General features: G+C 33.5%; 1 protein-coding gene across 2 annotated transcripts; it reads right to left on the minus strand.

The window, feature by feature from the left end:
• Positions 1-475: 475 nt before the first annotated feature.
• Positions 476-19,384, minus strand: LOC130614044 (hemicentin-1-like). Of its 2 annotated transcripts, none has more exons than XM_057435442.1 (17): positions 19,117-19,384; positions 14,289-14,438; positions 14,040-14,201; positions 13,774-13,905; positions 13,273-13,565; positions 12,733-12,823; positions 12,395-12,571; positions 10,847-11,017; positions 10,266-10,436; positions 9,685-9,855; positions 9,451-9,540; positions 6,630-6,826; positions 5,572-5,833; positions 4,564-4,884; positions 4,039-4,464; positions 1,357-1,551; positions 476-1,007 (listed from the first exon to the last, which is right to left on the minus strand). In XM_057435442.1, exons 1-17 carry the CDS (start codon positions 19,220-19,222, stop codon positions 637-639), a joined length of 3,486 nt encoding a protein of 1,161 aa, XP_057291425.1. In that variant the 5' UTR covers positions 19,223-19,384; the 3' UTR covers positions 476-636. The 2 variants fall into 2 exon arrangements, with proteins under 2 accessions (XP_057291425.1, XP_057291426.1); XM_057435443.1 differs by having other exon boundaries at positions 19,165-19,383.
• Positions 19,385-22,892: the final 3,508 nt, after the last annotated feature.

Consider the following 22,892-nt stretch of genomic DNA (forward strand, 5'->3'; position numbering starts at 1 on the left):
ACTTGGAGAAATCCAAAGATTCATACGTTACTTACGTCTCATAACGCTATTGTTCTATCTGGCCCAAATTACTAAGGATTTAAATGCTGGCCTTATTTTGTAAATTGGTTTACAAATAATTTTCGTTGCACAAATTCATTGCTAAATTGGTACTTGAAATGCATATGTTATTTATGATTGTGATTAGTTGTCCTAACGAGGATACCGTTAAACTCACAAATACTACGTATGAATACACCAAATAATATAGACATATCTCATGTCTATTTCCCTCGGTGCTGCCATAGCCGACCGAAATAGAAAATTTTACTAATTTAATAGTTTTATAATGTAAAAAAAAATGCAAATTATGTATTACAAAATCTTTAAGCAAAATTATTGGGGCAGAGAAGTAATAAAGGTGGTTATTTAACAGAGAAAGGTAGTTTCTAATTTACCATTTGCCGTTAAAGCAGGATAAGGAAATAACTTCAACTTTCAAACTAAACTATTCAAATTTCATTGAAAAATAATGTACACAAGTTCTTAAATCGTCTTCAACACGAACGTTAGTTAAGATCTTTAACTGTTATAAATTATTCACGACAAGAAATTAAATTTAAAAAAATGAAAGTGCAAGGTAGTGAGAGAATATGTTTATTTCATCAAGATGGAGAAGAAATTAGTGGATTCTTCTCTCGATTGCGTGTTGGTGACAGTCACACGAATAACGTCTGTCTTCCCTCTCATGTCAGTAGGCGCATTGTAAATCAAATTGACGTAACCTATGTTGGTGATAGTTTCGGATTTGGTATTTGTAATGGTTCCCCATCTAGCTTTTGCGGTGATTGTCAACAACTGAGCCTGACTTGAGCCAAAAACAAGAGCTTGAACTTGAACAACTACGTTGGTTTGTCCAGATGAAACTGTAAATTCGTCACCAGCATATACTGGTCGAACGAAAACATTTGTAGCTCTTGATATTCCACGAGATAGTCGTTCAATTGGTGCACCAGAATTTGTTTGACCTATGTTGGTAACATTAGAAATTGCAAATTACATAATTGAAAAATCTTCATATTAAGTATTTTTAAATTTATACAATTTTTTTGTATAGTTACAAAAGCAACGGGGTTTCTGATGGCTAACATTTGGGCAAAGCTCTTGCTAACCAACTGGACATCCTAAAACGTTGGAAAGCTATGCAAATTGAAATATTGTAAAATTCAAAAACCTCTTGGAAAATGTGAGTTGTAAATGAAAAATTTTCCTTGAAGTGAAAAAGTTAAGGGGATAATATTAAAAACGGTACGTTGTATTATATTCAGACAGTTGTAATTAAGAGTACATGTATTGTAAATATGTTCATCAACATACCAGTCAATCTGACTCTGAATGATGCTGCGGGTGGTGTAAACATCGCACGAAGTACATTATTGCCAGCTTCTAAGCCTGACAGACTTAGGTTAGACATCAAAACATTGCCGTTAAGGTCCATAATATCTACTTGAATTGTGGTTATGTCGATTCTATGTACTCCTCCCAAGCGAATGATTAATTGGTTTTCAACACCTATAACGAAGGGATATTATTATTAAGGGATACATATTATTAAAATACTCGTGCTCTGTCTGCACATGCGCCAAAAAGTCATGCTACAGGCACACGATATAGCGTAAGATTTTAAAGAATGAAGACCCTGTTGATTTTTTCACGAGTTAACAACTAGTCTATACTGATAATTCCCGTATTCAGTCTGTGCGTGTGTAAAAATACGTCATGCTACAGACACACGAAATAGCGTGATATTTTAAGGAATAAAGACCCTGTTGATTTTTCCACGGGTTAACGACTAGTCTCAATACTAATAATTCCCGTATTCAGTCTGTGCGTGTGTAAGAAAAACGTTGTGCTACGGGCACACAAAATAGCGTGAAATTTAAAGGATTGGAGTCCCTGTGGAATACTTCTGTATCTACGAAATAACAAATGCAATTTATTTTTATCGGCTTTATTCTCAACGCTCGCGCGTAGTAAATCACAAATCCTGATTTTTATGAATAACCAATCATCAATTCTTGGCAGTCTCAGCATGATGAGCCAGGGTTACTGCAACAATTTTAGATGTTTTGATGTAAAGGTTTACAGAGGTTTTCATGTTTGTTTTTGTTAACCCTTTTGTCTTTTAAAAGCTTCCTATTTTTGTAACATTTTTGTAGTATTATTTTTATATGTTTTTACATGTTTAGATAAGTATATCATCACATTTTCTAGACATGTATAAATCTAAAAATAAACAGACAAATTGTAACATATTGGCTACAAATGTAAATTTGGGGTATTAAAATGCATTTGACTTGAAAAAATAATCTTTCTTTTGCTAACTGCAACTGTAATCTTTCTTTTGCTAGCTACACCTTTTTACTGTATATAAAGTTTATAGATTTAATGAGATTCTCGATTAACCTTAGTTACCTAGCTAAAATTTAGTTACTTTTTGCCGCCTTTTTTTACCCATAAGGTAACCGGGCGTTCATCGACGGGAAGGATTTTTTTTTAAATGGTTGCATCGCAGTTTTATTTGTGATCCACCGCAATGTAATTTATTACTTCGTGTTTAAAAATGCTGATATCAGGTTATTAAGATTTTGGATGCAAACTTAGATGATGAGTAAGCAGAGCATATTCAGCTTGCACGTCAAAAGTATTTATGCCAAATGACTTTTATTCATTTTAGTGCTTTTTATCCTAGCCAACATATTTGTTCCTTTTTCTGTTATTTTACCAATCTGATCTGCAACTTATGTTGTGGCTAGCTAACCTATGGTACTTCCAACTAAAAGTAAAAGACTCATTTTTTAGTAACCAAACACAAAGTATGTGCGGTTTAGTAGCTACAGCATTGGATTTTGTAACGGAACAAATCTTGTTTTTTTGGAAAGAACATGGAGTCTAAAAGGGCCAAATCTGTACTCGCTCCACACGAATTTTTTACACGGTTTCCCTGCACCTAGCACTTGACCTGGTAGCCTTCACCAAGAGTTTTTACACTTTCACGTTAACGTCTTCGTCAAAATGAGGAAATGGTCGGGAAGCAACTGGTTGTAAAGCCTATGTGTTTATTTCGAATGAAGAGTTAAAACAGTTATATTTTGAAAAATTCATTACATCCGAAACGCTGTATCGCTATGAACTGGATCTGCAACACACCGTATATCTGTACTAAAGCGTTAATAATGGTCATACCTTTTATGGTTTACCTTTGCGCAAATGCTACTACAGAAGCGAGGCACACTAAATGCGGTTTATAAAAGACGGGCAAACCCGTGGCGTGTTATGGTGATTTATCCACGGACCAACGACTAGTCTAATATAATATAGGACCCTCCGTTTGTTTATGAGTCAAAGATGATAGACCCAAAAAACAACATGCGAACTCCTGTGTAATTTTTAAGGGGGAACGGCTTGTTTATTGTAAAATTTTTTTCACTAACTATAAATTCATATAAGAACCTATGGTTGACTGATAAGAAACAACAAACTGAGAAGCATTTTTTTTTTGAGAATAGTTATCTTTTATTTAGCGCTAATTCAAGCTTCCGTCTGTATGAGCTACGCCGCTGGTTTGGTGAAACAAATCAAAAGGCTTGTTTGTAACACAGTAATTGTGAATGTAATATAATGAATTCTATTTTGAATGGATAATTTGAATTTGTTAAATTTTTGCAAACTTCAGCGATAAACAGTGATCAGAATCTTGCAAATATATCTTATTTGGAACATATCGATACCGACACATATAGAAAAATTAAATCGCCAATGGCACAAGTACATATAACGAGCATTTAATAACAATAGATGAACCATACAATAACCATGACAACACAAGACATTACGCGACAGGTCAAGGCAAAATTTACTTTAATTTCAGGCTATCAAGTTTTGATAATGGGCAGTAAAGTTACCAATGTCTGCGATGTATCGAAACTGTTCTACAAACTGTTGTTTGAACGTATTTAGTATTTGTTTAAAAATAGGAAAAAAATAGAAAAATTATACCTGTAATAGGATTGTACAAAGAGTACGGCAAGGAATCATTTGCTGGGTTTTCTTGATACATAAAGTTGTGAGTAAACACGATAGCATCATTGGATTTTGCTTCAACTGTGTATTTGTAATCTGCACCAACAGATGGGGAAACCAAACTCCATACACCACTGGCTGGATTGTCAATTTGAAAAATGCGGATCATTGACAGTGTTGTCAATGCAGGAACGTTATCACCAAATGGATCCTTCAGCGTAATACTTTGCGCTGTGCTTGTACTTGTAGCTGAGACAGTTAACTTTGATATTCTATCGTCAACCGAGAACTGGCTATTAATAGCACTTCCTGATGCAATCATTGTGTCTCTGCTTAAACTGCTTGCAACGAAATCCGCAAATTGTAAAAGTTCTGCTTCATTTGATAGGGAAAAGATTTGACCTATATGAATTTAAAAAAATAGATAGTTCAGGTAGATAGTTTCATTTGTGGATACTAATTTGCAATAACGAACAAACAAACAAACTAACAAATACCTACCTGATGTGTGGGATGCAATTTCTTTGTAGCTATCAGTTCCACCTCCGCATCCCAAGAGATTTATAAAAAAAGTTATCGTTGTAAAACTATTATCGGCAGCTGACTTTAAAGCTGCTATGTTTTCGGCTGTATCGTCCTTAGCCGCTGCGTCAGTGAAAACAAACATTGGGCTGCCATATTTAGGTCCTTGATCCAATGCATTAAGCATACCTTTAAAGGCAAGTTCAGGGCAATCTCCTCCGCCATAAGCGCGCAGGTTTGAGATAGCAGTGATAAATTCATCTCGCTTCTCCTCACTTTTGTATGTAACAGGGCCGGTTCCTAAAAGAGAATCAATCGAGTTCTTGCGTGACATCCTTGCAATTAGTTTGATTGACAAAATAGCAGTTCATATGATACTTCAAATTTGACGCATAACAACAAATTATAATAATAATAATTTGTGATCTTTTTATTTTTCCATCTTTTGGGTTTTCTTGTATTTTCAATTTTACTTGAAGTATATGTCTGCCTTAGGGCGAGAAAACAGTTATGAAATGTTTGAGTTACTTGGACATGCGAAAACAAGAATACTTGTAAAAGTTTGTTTTATCCCAAACAGAAATAATTATAATTTTGATGACGACGGTTCCTTGAATTTTGAAATTTACTGACATATATCTGTCTTTCACTTTAAAACAAAATGGTGGCGGAGGTGTCTTTTATTAAATATTTACCTTTTTGAAAAACAGTTTTCGTTTTTATAGTATTTCACGGGTATTATAATTTAAGGAAGCTCTAAAATTTAAACTTTCTGAATTTTTGAGTTTTTAGGGTTTGACATTATCGAGTGATATTTATAGGAGAGTATTAGTGAAGGTTCAAGGAGGAATTAAAAATGGCTTTTACTGAAAATTGATTTATTGGGGATTACAGATAAACGTTGCTAAAATTTGAAAACTACTGAGAAAAGAAGAAACATGCTTTCTATTGACTTAAAATAAAAATTAAAATTAAAATTAAGTTTACCTGGATCATTGAACGGTGATAATATGTAGTCGACTTCAAAATCGCGAGTTGCATTTATGATGGAATTCGCAATTGCTTTAGAAGCAGCAATTTCATCTATCATTGATCCTGTAGTATCCATAACAAACATTAGGGTACTATTTCCTTGACTTGAGAGAATTTGGTTATAATTTTGCACTCCAATTTTATCTCTTATGTTTCGTAGATAAACATCAGTCGCATTGTTAAATTCATCCATTGGAAGACCTTCTTCGATTTTTTTCTAAAATTACGCCAAGGAAAATTAGGTTAATGATCGCCGCAGATCATATGTGGGCTTGCTTGCTAGACTTGTTTACATAAATTGCGTAATATAAATTAGCCGCAGAAATCGCAATGTTCAACCATTTCGTTAAACTCTGTCGATTTTTGCCATCAGTGATGTTTTAATTCAATCATAATTGGTAGTCTTATTCTACAATAAACTATTTAAAAATTTTTATTCGACTCAACATTTAAAAATGTCACGCTTTATTTTCTTTATCGATTTTTACGTGCAAAATTATACGAAAACAGCACGCACACAGGCATTGACTATTTTTCTACTAGAAAGTCGTTAACTTCGCATTCGTTATGGTCAACTTTAAGTTTTCCCTGAATGATCACACTTTGTCTTGTTCTCTTGTTAGTCAAGAAGGTCCTTAAAGTGTCTGAAGTAAAGTTAAAGCTTGCTTTTAAACTTTTAATTATATTTAGATCTCTCAAAAAACATTTGTTTTTAACACCATGCTCTTCTTAAATAATAAACCTAACCATTTTTGTTAAAGAACGTATGTTAAAAAAATTCCAAATCGAAGCTAAAAATATGTTAAAGAACAACAATACAATACGCTTTTGAATGAATGCATAAAATGCATTTAAAAAATGATTTTACACCTTATTAATATTATTATTAATAGCATTATTTATTTCAAAACATATGAAAACATAAATGAAGCTAACAAAGAACAAAAATATAGAACTTTTCTTTTTAAATATTTTTTTAAACATTCTTTTTAAATAATGCTAAATGAGCCTACCTTTGTAAAAATAAATAGCCCTTTTCCCAAAGTAGTACGAGCAAAATCAATGCTTCCTCCCTCTGTAGCAACCTTTAGGAAATCTTCCAAGTCCATCAATCTCTCCTCAACTGTTTTATTTCTGACAGAAGGATCAACAGAAATAAATTCATCAGCCACTGCTTTTTGGATATCAAAGATTGCACTGTAGAATTTACCTGAAGAATTCAACAACCACAGTGCTATGAATTTACTTTTTAAAGAATTAAGCAATACTTTACAACATTTTAGAGCCACTAAACTTCCTTCTTTTTGGGTTGTAGTAAAAAACGCGAAAGAAATCTTTTCTTTTCTTTTTTCGGGAAAATTAGTCTCGTAAAATGTTGACGATTCACAAAAATTAATTTGCAGAGAATTTTATAATACTCCTTTTTGCCATAGCAGACACATTTTAGGGAGGAACTCTTTTTTTTGATATACTTTACGGCTATTATGATTACTGAGTTTTAATACTTAACCATTAGTTTAATACTTTACTATCAAATATTTAGGGCAATACTTCTCAGAGTGTTAGATATTGACCATTATTCGAACTTTAAATTAAAACTAAAAACTTTATGATCACAAAAGTTTATTAACTTTTGTTAGGATTATTGTTAGGAAATTGAAACCCACAACGCAACTTTATTTCATCTAAGGAAAACGTTCTGCAAAGTTTGAACACGTGATTAACCCGATTTTTTCGGATTTTACCTAAAAATTAATAAAAAAACGATTTTTGCCCTTTTTCTATGAGAATTATGCAAAAACTGGAAATATGTTAAATAACTTTTCTTTGACTACCAGAATCTTTAAATAGAATGTTAAAACTTGATTTAGAATTAAGAATTAATTTTAAGCAGATGCTAATATTTGTATTAAATTTCAAGCTTCCGATGCCGTCACAGGAAAGTGCAAATACGAAAAAATTTATTGCTGTCATTTTATTCATGTTATGACATACTATAAGTGTGCCAAGTTTGTTGCCATCGTTAAAAAACTCTTAAAATTTGTAAAATCCACTTAGGCAAAAAAGAAATAAAAAATCCGTCATTGGATTTTTAATAATGTCAGCAATGACCCGTCGATGCATAAAACTATTTTTCTTTACAATTGTTTTTAGCCGTCACCTATGCTGTGTAACGCTTGAAATGCTGGTCAAGAAAATCTATAGGATTAAACAAATTAAGGGTTAAAAAATTTTGCAGACAAAAAGACAAACCAATGTGCAAAAAAAATTTGTTTAACTTTTTCCTCTATTGCGTAAATATTAACGCTGCAAAATATATCGGTTCATGTAGTTTTGTTGACTTGTTGAAGAGATGTTGGGCTTTAAAGATGACGTCATCTATTCCGAAACGGGTGAGTTCACTCTACGTTCGGGAATTGGTCCAACTTTGGTCCCAGGTTGTCTCTAGTTACCCACGTAGTAGATTACATCAGTTATTTCCAACTGTTTCCAAGTTATTCGGCCTAAAGCTTAAATGTGCAATGCAATGGATCCAATAATTTCAGAAATGATGTTGACGTCATTCTAATCCATTGGCATCGTGCCTTAGCGTCGAAAACGTTAGCAAACAAGACATGACTTTTTCGGATTCATCAAAGAAAAATAAACACATCCACTTTGCCTGTTACAGACAGACAGAGAGATAGGCGGAAGTAGCCTATTATTATGAGGCAATAAAATATTGACGCTGTATCTGAGTACATTAGCAGGTAAATTGAAATATAGCAGTTTAGCCTCTTCAGTTTCTATTGGTCCTGTTATCAACCTGAAAAGGAGGTACGAGTGCATTTGAAGCTTCCAATTGAGGTACAAAGCCGTGAAAGCACAGAAATCTCTTAACTAGTCAACTACGGAAGCTCATTAGGGGACATGTTATACTTCATGACATAATTTCATATCATACGCAGCCGTTCCCATACCGCCATATTAATTTTTGCTTGTTTATGTTTTCACTGGATTCGTATTGTAAAAAAATTATTCGCATATCGTAGAATTATGTTAAGATCAAAAAACTTATTTTTAGGTCGTATATACAAAGTATATACAAATGTTCTACCATCAGGCTGCCAGTTGGTAATACTTGATATTACAGTAACCGTCCGTTAATTCGAATGCCGCTTAATTCGAACTTTCCCTTATTTCGAACAAATTGCCAAGTCCCTTGAGTTTGGTTTAATAAAGTCTTATATTATGAGCTGCTTAATTCGAACTCCGCTAATTCGAACATTTCGCTAATTCGAACAATTTTTTAGTCCCAAGGCTGCGTTTTGTGTATCGATAAATAAAATCTAATGGAGAAATAAAAAAAACGCATTTATTTTTATTGCATCAATGGTGGCAAAATTTCTTTCAATTTATCAATTAAATTAGCATTTCCAATGAAATTAAGTTTACAAGGAGTTTGGAGGCCTTGCCCATCGCCAAGCCAACAACGGTAAAAGATTTTTATAAAAAGTTGTAGTAAAGTTGTAATAAAGTTATATTAGCATAAAACCTTTAAATGTTTATTAAAATTCTTGTTTTTTTTTTTAACTTCCGATAATCCGAACATTCGTTAATTCGAACAAGTAATTTAGTCCCTTGCGTGTTTGAATTAACGGACGTCTACTGTATTGTTTTATTTCTTTCGCATGAAGAATTTTTATTGTATAATATATTGTAGGAGTTAGATATAAAACCATTTTCAATGCTTCTAAAGACAGGAAATACCGGCTCATATTGACCTATTGTCAAGAGATCCATACCCATCAGAGCACCTGAAAACCAATATCAAATGACAGAAGGGTAATATACCTGAAGGTGACTTATCGGGATATTCAGTTTTATGGAAGTCCTTTAGGAAGTTTTCCACTAGTCCCTGAGCTTTAGCAACACCAGTAGCTCCTACAAAAATAAGAAAATAAGTCTTTTAGAATTCAAACAGAGTTGTAGCAATTCAATAATGTAAACAATATGCAAACTGTGAGGTGAATATAGATTGTTATGGATTTAAAGATATATGATTAATATTCCATGTGGAAATATTACCCGAACAGAAGTCATTTGTACATGTCCGATTTTCTACACGTAGACCAACACAATCTTTGCCACCTGCCAATGGAGTTGGGTTGTTACATTCTCTAGTTCTCATTTGTACACCTCCGTCACAGGTTTTGGAACACAAACTGTAATTTGACCAGTCACCAAATCCTCCATCAACTACATTCATTACACAAAAAAATAAAAATTGCTTATTCTAAACGTCTCTTAACACTCAAGTTGATTGTCTTACAGTTTATCGACCCTGATTTCTATTACAAACAATTAAATTTATTTTTCCTTTCTTCTCGATTATTTTGAATGGCTTTTGAAATGTGGCAACGATCACGACAAATCTGTTCACATTCAAAAAGTCAATTTGCCTTTACTATGTTTTCTGCTAGACCCTGGGCTATGCCAGCACCAGTAGGTCCTGAAAAAACAGGAAAACAGGTCTTTTCAGAATTTAAACAGAGGAAAAATTACCTATGAAAATTACCAAAATGCCAACATTTCACATGGACAATATAAATCTTTACAGATTGAAAAGATATGTGATTAAAGAAGTAACATTGCGTGCAAGTTAATACCTGGACAAATTTCATTTCCACATGTCCGATTTTCTAAACGTAGACCAACACAATCTTTGCCACCTGCCAATGGAGTTGGGTTGTTACATTCTCTAGTTCTCATTTGTACACCACCGTCACAAGTTTTGGAACACAAACTGTAATTTGTCCAATCACCAAATCCTCCATCAACTACATTCATTAAACAAAAAAATAAAAATTGCTTATTCTAAACGTCTCTTAACACTCAAGTTGATTGTCTTACAGTTTATCGACCCTGATTTCTATTACAAACAATTAAATTTATTTTTCCTTTCTTTTCGGTTATTTTGAATGGCTTTTGAAATGTGGCAACGATCACGGCAAAACTGTTCACATTCAAAAAGTCAATTTGCCTTTAATATGTTTTTTGCTAGACCCTGGGCTATGGCAGCACCAGTAGGTCCTGAAGAAACAGGAAAACAAGTCTTTTCAGATTTTAAACAGAGGAAAAATTACCTATGAAAATTACCAAAATGCCAACATTTCACACGGACAATATAAATTTTTACGGATTAAAACGATATGTGATTAAAGAAGTAACATTGCGTGCGAGTTATTACCTGGACAAATTTCATTTCCACATGTCCGATTTTCTAAACGTAGACCAACACAATCTTTGCCACCTGCCAATGGAGTTGGGTTGTTACATTCTCTAGTTCTCATTTGTACACCTCCGTCACAGGTTTTGGAACACAAACTGTAATTTGACCAGTCACCAAATCCTCCATCAACTACATTCAATAAACGAAAAATATAAAAAATGTTTAGTTGATTCTAAAATTAATCAACTACATGCATTTCAAAGTACGGTTCTATTAAAATATAAAGAGTGTTAACCCGAATCCGCCCTGACGATTTTTTTTAATAACCCTTATTGGTTTGGTTTATGGCTATGATAGCTACTGAGTTTCACTAGTTACCTATAAGACACCTGCATGCTAAATTTTTAGGTCCCATACCTTTCAGAGGCTTTAATATTGGGCATTACTCGAAACTACCCCTGAAAATCCTAATAATGGGGAAAATTTAATAACTCCTGTTAGGATTATCGTTAGAACTTGAAACTTGCAACACAACTTTTTTTTACCAAGGAGAATAATTTTGCATAATTTGGGCACGTGACTAATCCGATTTCCCGATTTTGTCGGGTTTTAACCGAGAATCGAAAAAAACGGATTTTCGGGCAATTTTTCGCAATTTTTTATGCAATCCATGTAAAAGCTGGAAGATGTGTTTGGAAACTTCAAACTAAATGTAAAAATTCGCTCTAGAACAAAAGTTATTAAATTTTAAGCACATAGTAGCCTTATTAACAAATTTCATGCTTCTTATGACGTCACAGAAAATGTGCTGACGCAAGCAAAACAGTTGTACTAAAACCGTCGTTGGTAATTAAGTGAAAAGATATATTGTATAGAAAATGTTGTTAAGCCTGATTTGGCTAACCGAAATTTTAACTCAACAAAAAATATTGAGCAACAATGCGACTAAAGTGAGGCAATTAAAAATGGCAGGGAAGAATAAAAAAAACAGTATGTGGCATTCTCATGAAAAATATTTGACGGTAAACCCTACCATGAAAGTGATCAGTGTATGCGCCATTTCATTCATTTTGATTTACTCTAAAAGATTTCCTCGCAGAAAAGTGAGGAAAGTCCCTACGCTTTAGTAACAAACTTCCCAGCGTCTTTTCTGTTCACTGACTTCAGAAACGGCTAAAGAAATTGCGCCTTTTTGCGCTGTATTCTACTTCAAAAAGCCAAACATATCCTCAGGACGAGGTTAAAATGCATTTCTACCAAACACTGATCGTATGTAATAGATTATAGGCACTCAAAAATCTCAGTGGTGATCAAGCCTTGATGCTTAAAACGAATTGTAGTAACTTTTTTACTCAATCTTATACAGACATCTATTTGGTTAATGTACTTCATCGTTGTATATAACTTGACCCACGCCTTGCCATTAAAATCACCAGGCGAGCTGTTGTTGCATTGCTGTTGTTGAAACTTGCCTCAGTAAGAAGAGCCTTGTACCAGAAACAACTGCGTCACTATTAAATAGTCTTATTTTTTATTCTCTTTGCAGCTAAATATATACAGACTTACCGGGACATTGAGTTTCGATTGGACATGGTTCCATGGTTGTATTGCTTCCTACACATTTATCTTCATTACTATGTGTTTCTGGCATGGAACAATTTCTGTATCTTGATCGCATGCCACCAGGGCCACAATTAACCGAACAATTACTCCATCTTTCCCAAGACGCCCAATTTCCATGCGCTGTTAATAAGAGATTAAAAATTCTGTAATCTTGTTTAAAGTAGTATACGGGGAAATTTTCTCTTTGACAATTTCAAAAGACGTGATATGGTGGTGGTAAGAAGAAGTTATTAAATTTGACGTGGTCTTACGAAAAGTAAAAAAAACATGGAAGTACTCACTAGGACTAGTACAGTTACCAGGCAACAATGTACCATCATCAATTGCTATATCAGAATTATATCCTGTACCTCTGACTGCTTTGAACATGATCTAGATGATTAAATAACGAAGAATAAAAACTTAAAATTCCGAGAGACGCATGAGTTATATAAATGTTCGGATCAAGAAGGAGGTTGTGATGGACCTTATAGTGGATGGTACATTTGAAACCAGTTTTTGCGCCTGTTCTTGTTGTTAATCCTACACTCGTTGTGAGATAAATTCATAATCAAGGCGAATAGGTTCTAATGTTATGTAGATGCAAATTCCATATAATTCGTTTTAAAACGAATACCAAATAGAGTGCCCCCTTTCTTTTGTGCCCGCTCCTCCCAAAGAACCTATTGTGTGCTGTTGACCTCAACATAAAAAAGTCTTTTTACTGAGCTGTTGTGATGACGTTTATTTAGGTTTTCATTCACACAGAAGTAGCAAACAAGCTTTAAAATAATTCATAAAATATATTGGGAGCTACAAGCAGCAGAGTACTAAATACTTACAAACATATTTGGATCACCAACAACAAAATTAACAACCATGGCAACTCTTTCCCAATGCGAAGCATTATTTGTAAGTACTCCAAAATTTTCCCAAATAAGGGATTGTTCATTGGTAACACTGTTCAACAGATAAACATGTAGCGAACCCATGAAATCGGGGTATAGACTGTACATGGACACATAGAAGGTGAAACAGTACTGAGTGTGATTCGGTAAAAATAATGGTGTGCTAAGGTATGCCTCGTGTCTGCTACTTTTACCACTGGCCTCATAATAAGCAAAGTGACCACAACCTAATGAATAAAATAATTTATCTTTTCAAACAAGAAGATAAATTTACTTACAGTCAAATATGACAATTTCGCACATTGCGCTATGCTGAACCGAACCGTCAGTCATTTTTCAAAAACTCAAACAATTTCCAATTTCTTGCTACCTCAAAGTATGTGCTCTTCTTCCCGCGAGCTCAAGATGGCGGAAGTTTATTTCAGTTTTATTTACCTGACGGAAACGTGTGATCTATATCAGGTCCAGTACTTGGAGACGGAGTGTTCCTGGCAACTATCCATTGGCTAGATTCGTCCGATAACCAACAAGAAGTTTCAAAATTACAGTTTAAATTACTGGTCACCGCTGAAAGAACAAAAGTTGATTAATTTTTTTATATAGCCTTACTTAAATTCTTGTCTAAAATCTTTTTTTATCTACAAAAAACCTAGAAGAGTCAGATTAATGAAAAAATGACAATGGAATGGTAAGCAACAAACCTGGACATTCTGAAAACCGACAGCCACCATTACAAACTTCTGTATTTGTTAAGTTCCCTTGGCAGTTGTCATTTGAGCATGTCCTTGTTCTACTACGATACCCAACACCACATGTTCCTTGACAAGATGACCAATCAGACCAAGCGGATAAAACACCAATTACTAAAAATTTTGATTATATTTGTTATTCCAGTTTCTAAATGATAGTTCCCAAATAGTACAGTGAATAGAATGAAATAATATGACTACCTTGACACGGCGTTGAAAAGCAAGGATGTATTTTGAAATTACGACCACCACATGGTTGAGCGAGACAAGTTCTGGTCATTACCTTAAAACCCATGCCACATGTCACGGTGCATTCTCTCAATGGTGACCAATTAGACCACTGACAGCTAGCTAAAATATACGCATTTAAAAGTTTAACACTTGTCAAAGTGTGAGTCGATATTTACTTCATCGCTGAAAAAAGTTGTCAGTCCATTAAGACTACACAGAAAGAAGTCCTTGCATAAGCTCCAACGCTTGTGTTTTTCTGAAGAAATTCTTTTTGGATATTATCGGAGTTCAATATTTCAATGCAATTTCAATTTTTTATTTCCTATATGAACTCTAGAATGTTCTTTAAAAGTTGTCGCAAAACTAATTCTCTTTAAGAATATTTGCATAAAATTAAATAACAATATTTCTACTGTTATCAGACAAATATAATATGTCCTACAGGTGCGCGCATATTTACTGTCTTGCTTAAATTGCTACTGTGGTATTTTCTAACAAGCCACAATTTTTTAGCGAATTGTGGCTTGTTACTTAGATATTTTAGGTACTCTAAAGTTGTATTGCATTTTTACCTTTGGTGATATGTACATAATACATGTTAGTCAGGGCGCTGACAGCCAAAAAAAAATTCCAAAAAGTTTTGAAAAATTGAGAAAATTGGGTATGTAAAATATGGGGTATGCACACCAACTTAGGGGAATTTTTAAAGGAGTAAAATTGAGCAATCTATTTCCCCTGGAATTTTTGTTCAGTTTTTTTGTATTTGGATTTCACGGTAACATTCTGGCAGAAATTAGGCTATGTAAAATATAGAGTACACTAGACGCCACTTTAGGGTTGTTTCTACGTGCTAAAAATGAGCGATCTGACCTGCACCCCCATCGGAACTTTTTTTCTTAAAACAGTTTTTCGTATTTAAATTTCAAAATCGATACACCAGTAACTTTAGGAAGAAAATTTTGCCATGTAAAATATGGGATAAGGGGATCTGACGATGTCAGCGTCAGAAATATTTCAATAACTTCTTATAAAATAGATGCCCTGCAACATTGCGTGCAATTTCAGTTTTGTAACATATCAGGTGAGGTAATGTCAAATTTAGGGGAACTATTTTATATCCTTTGACCAATCCTACCACAATATAGCCAGCTGACTACTTCTTCAAACTTTGATTTTTCCTAACTGCACAACTGAACGCCCAACCGTCAAGGGGGAATATTGTGAGCTGTTAGATTATTAATTAAAATGATTTAAGTTGAAAAATTCAGAGGATTTTTAAAATTTCAGACTGTTTAGTTCATAGATGTCTCATAGATATAGATTTCTTATCACGGCGCTTAAATCAGTTTTACGTAATACATTTATCTCTCTGTTCACTTTGATTATAAGTATCTCTAAACCGCATAATTTCTTTTTATACACGCCCACTTTCTCATAACAAATAACCGACACTGAGTAATAGAAACGTTTTTGGCCTAGCTACCTAGCCAAAAATGGAATTTCACAATGGTCATCATTATACTTCAGTGACATTTCAAGATATTACCGTGAAGTTTTAAATAAACATGTTTGGTTCAAAGAATAGTGAAAAGCATATCGATACTTTTCGAACAATTTCATTCGTGAAGTACAGGTCAATTTATTGGATGATGAATCGAAATTTATACACACAAACTTTCAGAAATTTCAAACCGCTGTGCTAAATCGAGTGTTACCAGACCAAGTCTCAATTTCATCAGACACAATAAAAATTCATCGCATGAACTCAATTTTCTATCTGGATCCATTTTTAGAGGTGACTTTAAACTGTCTTGTCTCGTCGCGATCGTTTTAAGTTCTATAACGCCTTGTGCCTAACAGGGCAATTTTTTCATGAAGCTTGTAGAATAACTTCAGGTTGGCAAATGTTCATGTAACAATTTTTATCTGTCAATATTTTCTTACAGTTTTTTTTTTATCTTTGACTTTCAATATTTTAAGTTCCACTTGTAATTTTTTAATGTGTTGTAGCAGAGTGTGCAATAATGATATCACTATTAAAACTATAATGGTTATTTTCTTTTTTTCTTTCCTGGGTACATACTCAAAAAAATGTCTTCGTCATCAATTACCAGTAATTTCTCAGTTACATCACAGTTCGATGTGGACACTTTACTTAGAATTACTATTACTGCTACTAAGTCTTTGGCGATGAAAAATATTACTCTCGTTTGGCGTATCGACCTCACAAGCTCGTTCAATACTTTTGACGTCGGGTAATATTTCTCGGTATAGATAGACAAAACAACTTATATTGTATTATAATTACGCCTAAAATAAAAAGCACCCGTCAAGGTAAATTTGAATTAGTATACCATAAAAATCCCCAACTAAAGAAACCACTTTATTTTATCACATGATTTGTTCTAGCCAATTAAAATTATAAGCAAAACGTTTGTATAAAACAAAAATTTTTTCAGGGGATGTTCTATAGATGCTTTTGAAGAAAATTGTTCGAAATATAATTGAATTTGACTGTTACGGACACACAGGAAGGCAGGGTTTCCATATTTATATGAGATAAAGCTTGTTGAAGCAATAACAATAAAGGTATTAATCACTTTCTTAAGGCTATTTATTATAGCATTTTAAGAAGGACAATCTCGTGATGTCTTGCTTCCTCTTCAAAGTAAACTTTGCATTTTACTGTTATGTATTATGTTCTGCAGAATGTATGTTATTTTGCCGCCAAAAAAAATATTAAAGGATAATGTATCCATTTTTAAAAAATACCAATTAAAAGTAGAAAATCATAAAAAGTAATAAATTTATCAACTGGTTGTCTATATTCTTGCAAAAAAGTAATAAAATATCTTGCTCCTTAAACTTTTGAGTGGTCTGGTTTTTACACAATGTTATTCAGAATGTGAGAGAATGTTGAGTAACATCATTGACGGGGATCTTACTTAAGCCCTTTCGTAGCTTTTGGAACTAAAAACGAACACAACTCTTTAACGACGTTTCGGCCGTACGACGGCCATTTTCAAGTATAGCTATTTACAATTGACAAATTCAACACTATATACAAAATATCGTACGATATATCATCGTACGATCAAATATTCCGTAGGGGCAAGTCAATTATCTGAAAATAGAAATAATGGCATTGATGCAATATTTCTATTAAGAATTGGCTTATCCCTACGGATTAACAAGCTTTCCTTCAATTCCAAATCAAAATTATTAGATGCGGAGGAGATAATAGAAAAATTATCTAAAGATGGTCTATTTTTACAGAAAACAACATCCCAGTCAGTAATTTTTGCAAAAGTGATTTTCGTAAACTCCTCTCTCTGGCCACAGAAAATTCTTATTTCACGTTTGACGGTCAACTATTCAAGCAAGTCGATGGGGTAGCTATGGGATCACCTCTTGGCCCCAGCCTTGCTAATGCTTTTCTTTCGCACCACGAAAAGACTTGGTTGGATAATTGTCCATCATCCTTTAAGCCAGTGTATTATAGAAGATATGTTGATGATGTTTTTGTGTTGTTCTCATCTCCTAGCCATTTGCCTCTATTTAAGGACTATCTTAATAGGCAACACATCAACATATCTTTCACGTCTGAGTGCGAGGCCGATAAAACTCTTCCGTTTCTTGACGTATCTGTTTCTCGCAATGAATCGAAGTTTGTTACATCTATCTATAGGAAGCCTACATTTAGTGGTGTTTACACGAATTACAACAGCTTTTTGCCGGAAGAATATAAAACGGGTTTGATAATGACATTGATTTTTCGGATATTTAAGATTGTTTCTGATTTTTCTAGGTTTCACTTAGAAATGCAAGATCTTAGAAACATTCTGTTAAGAAATGGCTACCCGTCAAGTTTGATTGATCAATGCATTAAGTCTTTTCTCGACAGAATGTTTCAAGATAAGAAAGTTTTCAGTACCGCGCCTAAGTTAGAAGTTCTTATTATTTTGCCATATTTGGGTAACATATCGTTGAAACTGCGAACTCACTTAGCTAAAACATTTGATAAGCATCTTCCTTGCTGTAAGCTTAGGGTTATTTTCAAATCGGGTTGTAGAATTGGCAATTTTTTCCGGTTTAAGGACCGTGTTTCAAAGGCTCTGCGTTCAAAAGTCGTATATAAATATCAGTGTGATGGCTGCAATGCCATCTATTATGGGAAAACTATGCGACATTTGAAAGTTAGAGCCTGCGAACACATGGCCGTTTCTGCCTTGACTGGAAAATCCGTCAAATCTATTAACCTTAGTGCGGTTTTGGAGCATGTTGTTTTCTGTAAAAATAGACCATCTTTAGATAATTTTTCTATTATCTCCTCCGCATCTAATAATTTTGATTTGGAATTGAAGGAAAGCTTGTTAATCCGTAGGGATAAGCCAATTCTTAATAGAAATATTGCATCAATGCCATTATTTCTATTTTCAGATAATTGACTTGCCCCTACGGAATATTTGATCGTACGATGATATATCGTACGATATTTTGTATATAGTGTTGAATTTGTCAATTGTAAATAGCTATACTTGAAAATGGCCGTCGTACGGCCGAAACGTCGTTAAAGAGTTGTGTTCGTTTTTAGTTCCAAAAGTCTGAACATACACACCCTTTCGTAGCTCTTTAAAATGGCAACGAACGCCATAAAATTATGCAGTACTATGTTTTGAGTGCTTTAGGAATTATTTTTTATACAAAAGGTGATAGGAAAAATAAGCCATGTTAATTTTTTATGGTACTAGATACAATGTAACAGAATCGCCGATAAATTTAAAAATAAAGTACATACCTAAGTTAATATACATAAATAAAAAGTAGAGCGCTGTACACACCATACCTAAGTTAATATACATAAATAAAAAGTAGAGCGCTGTACACACCATTTTTAATACCATGTTGTTCTGAGTTACACGACTAACACGAGTAGCTAACTAACTGACTTTGTTCTGTTTTATATAAATTATATAAATGTTTCATTAATGGAAGGTAATAGAATATAATAGAGTTTTTAGCTAGATTAATTATTGAATATGCAAAGGTATGTTTAAAATAATTCCATGTTTTCCTTCATTATTCTTTAAGATCGTGATGTGCCTGTACAGTTAACAATACAAACAGGGTTTAGCTAGTGCTTATAATAAATAACCAACTTTTATTCACAACTATCCGTTTAAATAAATATCTGTACCCCCTAGAAATTATTATTAAGGGTAATTTCCATAAAAGTGTTTAACAGAAAATAAGCAGGGATTAACGTTAGATTAGATTAACGTTAGATTTAAATTGTTTTAGATACAGAAGCAGCAAACAGAATTAAGTGGCCATAAACTTCCTGAAAATTTAACAGTAATAAATGATTTTGTGGTTTAAAGCTTACCTTCCAAGAAAAAAGGGGTTTTTAACTGAAGGATCTTGAAAAATTGTCTATAAATTTTAAGAACGTTTTTTATATAGAATTATGATATGAAAAGTTAGGTGCTGAGACACAACTGCTGGTGTAAACGATTATCTGGATAACTACTTCATTTGAATATGTTTATATTATCAAACTAGATAGGTAAATATGTATCTGCATCACTACATAAGTTGCCATATAACCCTTGAATACAGCACCAGCATATCAAATAAAGATGTCATGCATTAATTAGCATAATTAACACCCACCTCTCGTTGTAGTGAGATCCTCCCTCTAGAAAAAACGAAATGGTTGGCACAAGTGGGGTACCACGCAGCAGCTTTATTTGCTCAGCTTTGTTTTTACAAAAATAAATAAATCTGATTTGTTTATAAAGCCTTTTATTTACTAACGTAAACTAAGTTTAAATTCTGCATAATTTCTGTATCAACTTTCTAAAGTGATTTAAAAAACACAAACATATATATAGCTAGCTGCTGGCTATATAACAAGATATTATAAAACTCTAGAGCAGTCAATTTATTTCTTAAAGTTTATTTAATATAAATAAATTTTACATGCAAAGTTACACTGCATTGATGATGTGTCACATCATTGTTTTTTGTGTAATAATTGACTAGATAAATCTATGCGTCGATTTTATTCTCTCCCTTCTGCCTCGTTGTTTGTTTCATCATGCCGTCATATTTAAAATTTTAACTCCCGCCATCAGATTACGTGACTAAGAGCGTTGTATAGCTGAGTGATCCCTGCTACTGACATCAGCATGCTGAGACTTTCATCCCAATGTATCATCGCACAATGTCTCTACAGATATAATGTTGAATTTAATTAACGAGAGGGAATATGGTAAAACATGACAATAAACTTCGTTCATCCAAAAAGATTCAGCATGTTCCTAATTGTAGGCATTTTAAGGTCTAAATATAAAGAAAAGTAACAAAGTGCGTAAAAAATTACCTTCCATGAAAAGGTAAAAAAGGTTATTGCGCTAAGAAAAAGTAAGGTTAATGATGTAATTGACCAGGTGATGTATCATCATTCTTAATTCCATTAAGATCGCAAATACGTTGTAAATAATTAGGATTTTGAAACAAAAAGACGTAGTAGAGTCATGTTTTTGTCAGGATTTCTACCATCATGAGTAATAATACATGTGATGAAAACATTATTTTTCAGTCGTTTTTGGGAAGTTTATTTTGAATCACGAAGTACATTTTTAACGCATTCCTTAAAATTTTTGCCCGTCTTATTCAAAAAATGAAACATTTTTTCATTGTCCTTTCTTGTTTTTTTAAAATACTCCATTGCTTATCAACAGATGGATTGGAATGCCAAAAAACAAAATTTAAGAACAAATGTTCTTTTACCTTGTCCAATTTAAACGGTGTATTGTGACGTCAGGAAAAAAGAATTTGCCTACATGCAATTAAAAGATTATCTATCAGCAGTTTAAATAAGAAAGTCAACTTGTGCGACAGGTTGGTAAGTTAGTAAGTACGTACGTAACAGGAAGTTTAACATCCTTCGGGATTCCATCCCAACGTTTGGCTCTTGCTCCCCTCCGACGGAAACTAAGTTACATTACCCGCTGGAGAAACGTATAGCATTACTCTTACATGCTTGCCAACAAGCCGATTAGCGGTCAGTAGATGGTTCTAAGTGGGCTGACAATACTACATTTAAAGTAAGCCGATGTGGGGACTTGAACCTGCAACCTTCTGATTGCAAGTTGGCAGCGCTTCGACTACACCATCTCCAGTAAACAGGTTAAAATTAAAATCAGAGATAAAGAAAAGTTAGCCATGGATTTTCCAATAAAACAATAAACACACAATTACAACTGAATTCAGATGTCAATTATCTATTTAAAAAAATTGGCTTAAATATGTTCGCCCTTAGCAATCTAGGGTTTTTAATAAATTATTGAATACTGAAGTTTAAAAATTCAAATATCTCAATTATTGTAGTCAGTGCACACTCGGGCATAAATTATGCCTGGTATTCCTAGCTTTGGGGATAACCAAACCGCAGTCCGAAGCTGTGCATGCATACTTCCATCCATCTCCCAAAACAAAGTGACAGACGTGGTAGGTTTCGTGGACCTTTGTGTTGAAATTTCGCAGTGCGGTAAATGAGCCAGTCGAAACGTTATATCTTCGCGATGGTCGTTGTTGTTGCTCGAGGAACATGGTAGCGGAGTAGTATTGAAAATATAGTTAATTTTTATGTATTTAAAACCTTAATACTTCATCAGCAATGTTTTACCTATGTATTTTAGACAAATCAATTTTAAGACTACAAACGATTTTGGCAAGCTACATCGCAAGAAGCAGTATTAGCCAGCTATATACTCTTACTTATGGTTTTTATTCTTAATGTTTTACTATCCTTAATGTTTTTTTTGCGTTATGTTTATTTATCTGATTTTTACTGGCCTGCATCTCGGATTGCGGCTATAGTTAGCTATAGCTACTTCTTGTGTAAAATACACTCAGGTAGCTATGTTGCTCTAGTATACGCTTGGTTAAAATTCGTTAATTATTATGATAAAAGTATATTTATAACATAGTTTTTGTTTTGCTCATAACTTTGTAACAACAGGGTGAAGCAACGCGCCCGTAATTTTCACTTTTTTAACATGGGAATATACCACACAGTACATTTAGGTTCTTGATACTGATACTGTTTTTAATGAGGAAAGTTGTTTTAAAATTATTTGTGCTGAATTATAACGTCAAAGCACAACAACTGCTTTCCGTTAATTAACACAACATGTTTCATAAAGTATATATTACGCAACGCCAGATATTTTTTGCCACGACATATCTTCGGAACTAACCAATAGTATTTATAGTCTACAGAGATGCTTAATCATTTGAATCCTTTATTTCTTTTTAAGTGTTTTGGTAAATATGGATAAATGAAAAAAGACGCGGTGCAGCATAAGGTCAGAGAGTTTTATTTTAGTTTTGATGACACCGTGCAGAAGTAAACTGTTATTGTCAATTTACTTCGGAATAACATCCGATAAGACAATAGATACAGATATTTCCAAAGTGAGACAGTGTAATGAAAAAAATTGATATTTTAACTTTTACTGCATAGCTACAAAGCATACAAATTATTGTTGGGTCAACCTCAGATTG

This window comes from Hydractinia symbiolongicarpus, chromosome 11 (assembly GCF_029227915.1).
Source record: "Hydractinia symbiolongicarpus strain clone_291-10 chromosome 11, HSymV2.1, whole genome shotgun sequence".
In the NCBI taxonomy this organism is placed as follows: Eukaryota; Metazoa; Cnidaria; class Hydrozoa; order Anthoathecata; family Hydractiniidae; genus Hydractinia; species Hydractinia symbiolongicarpus.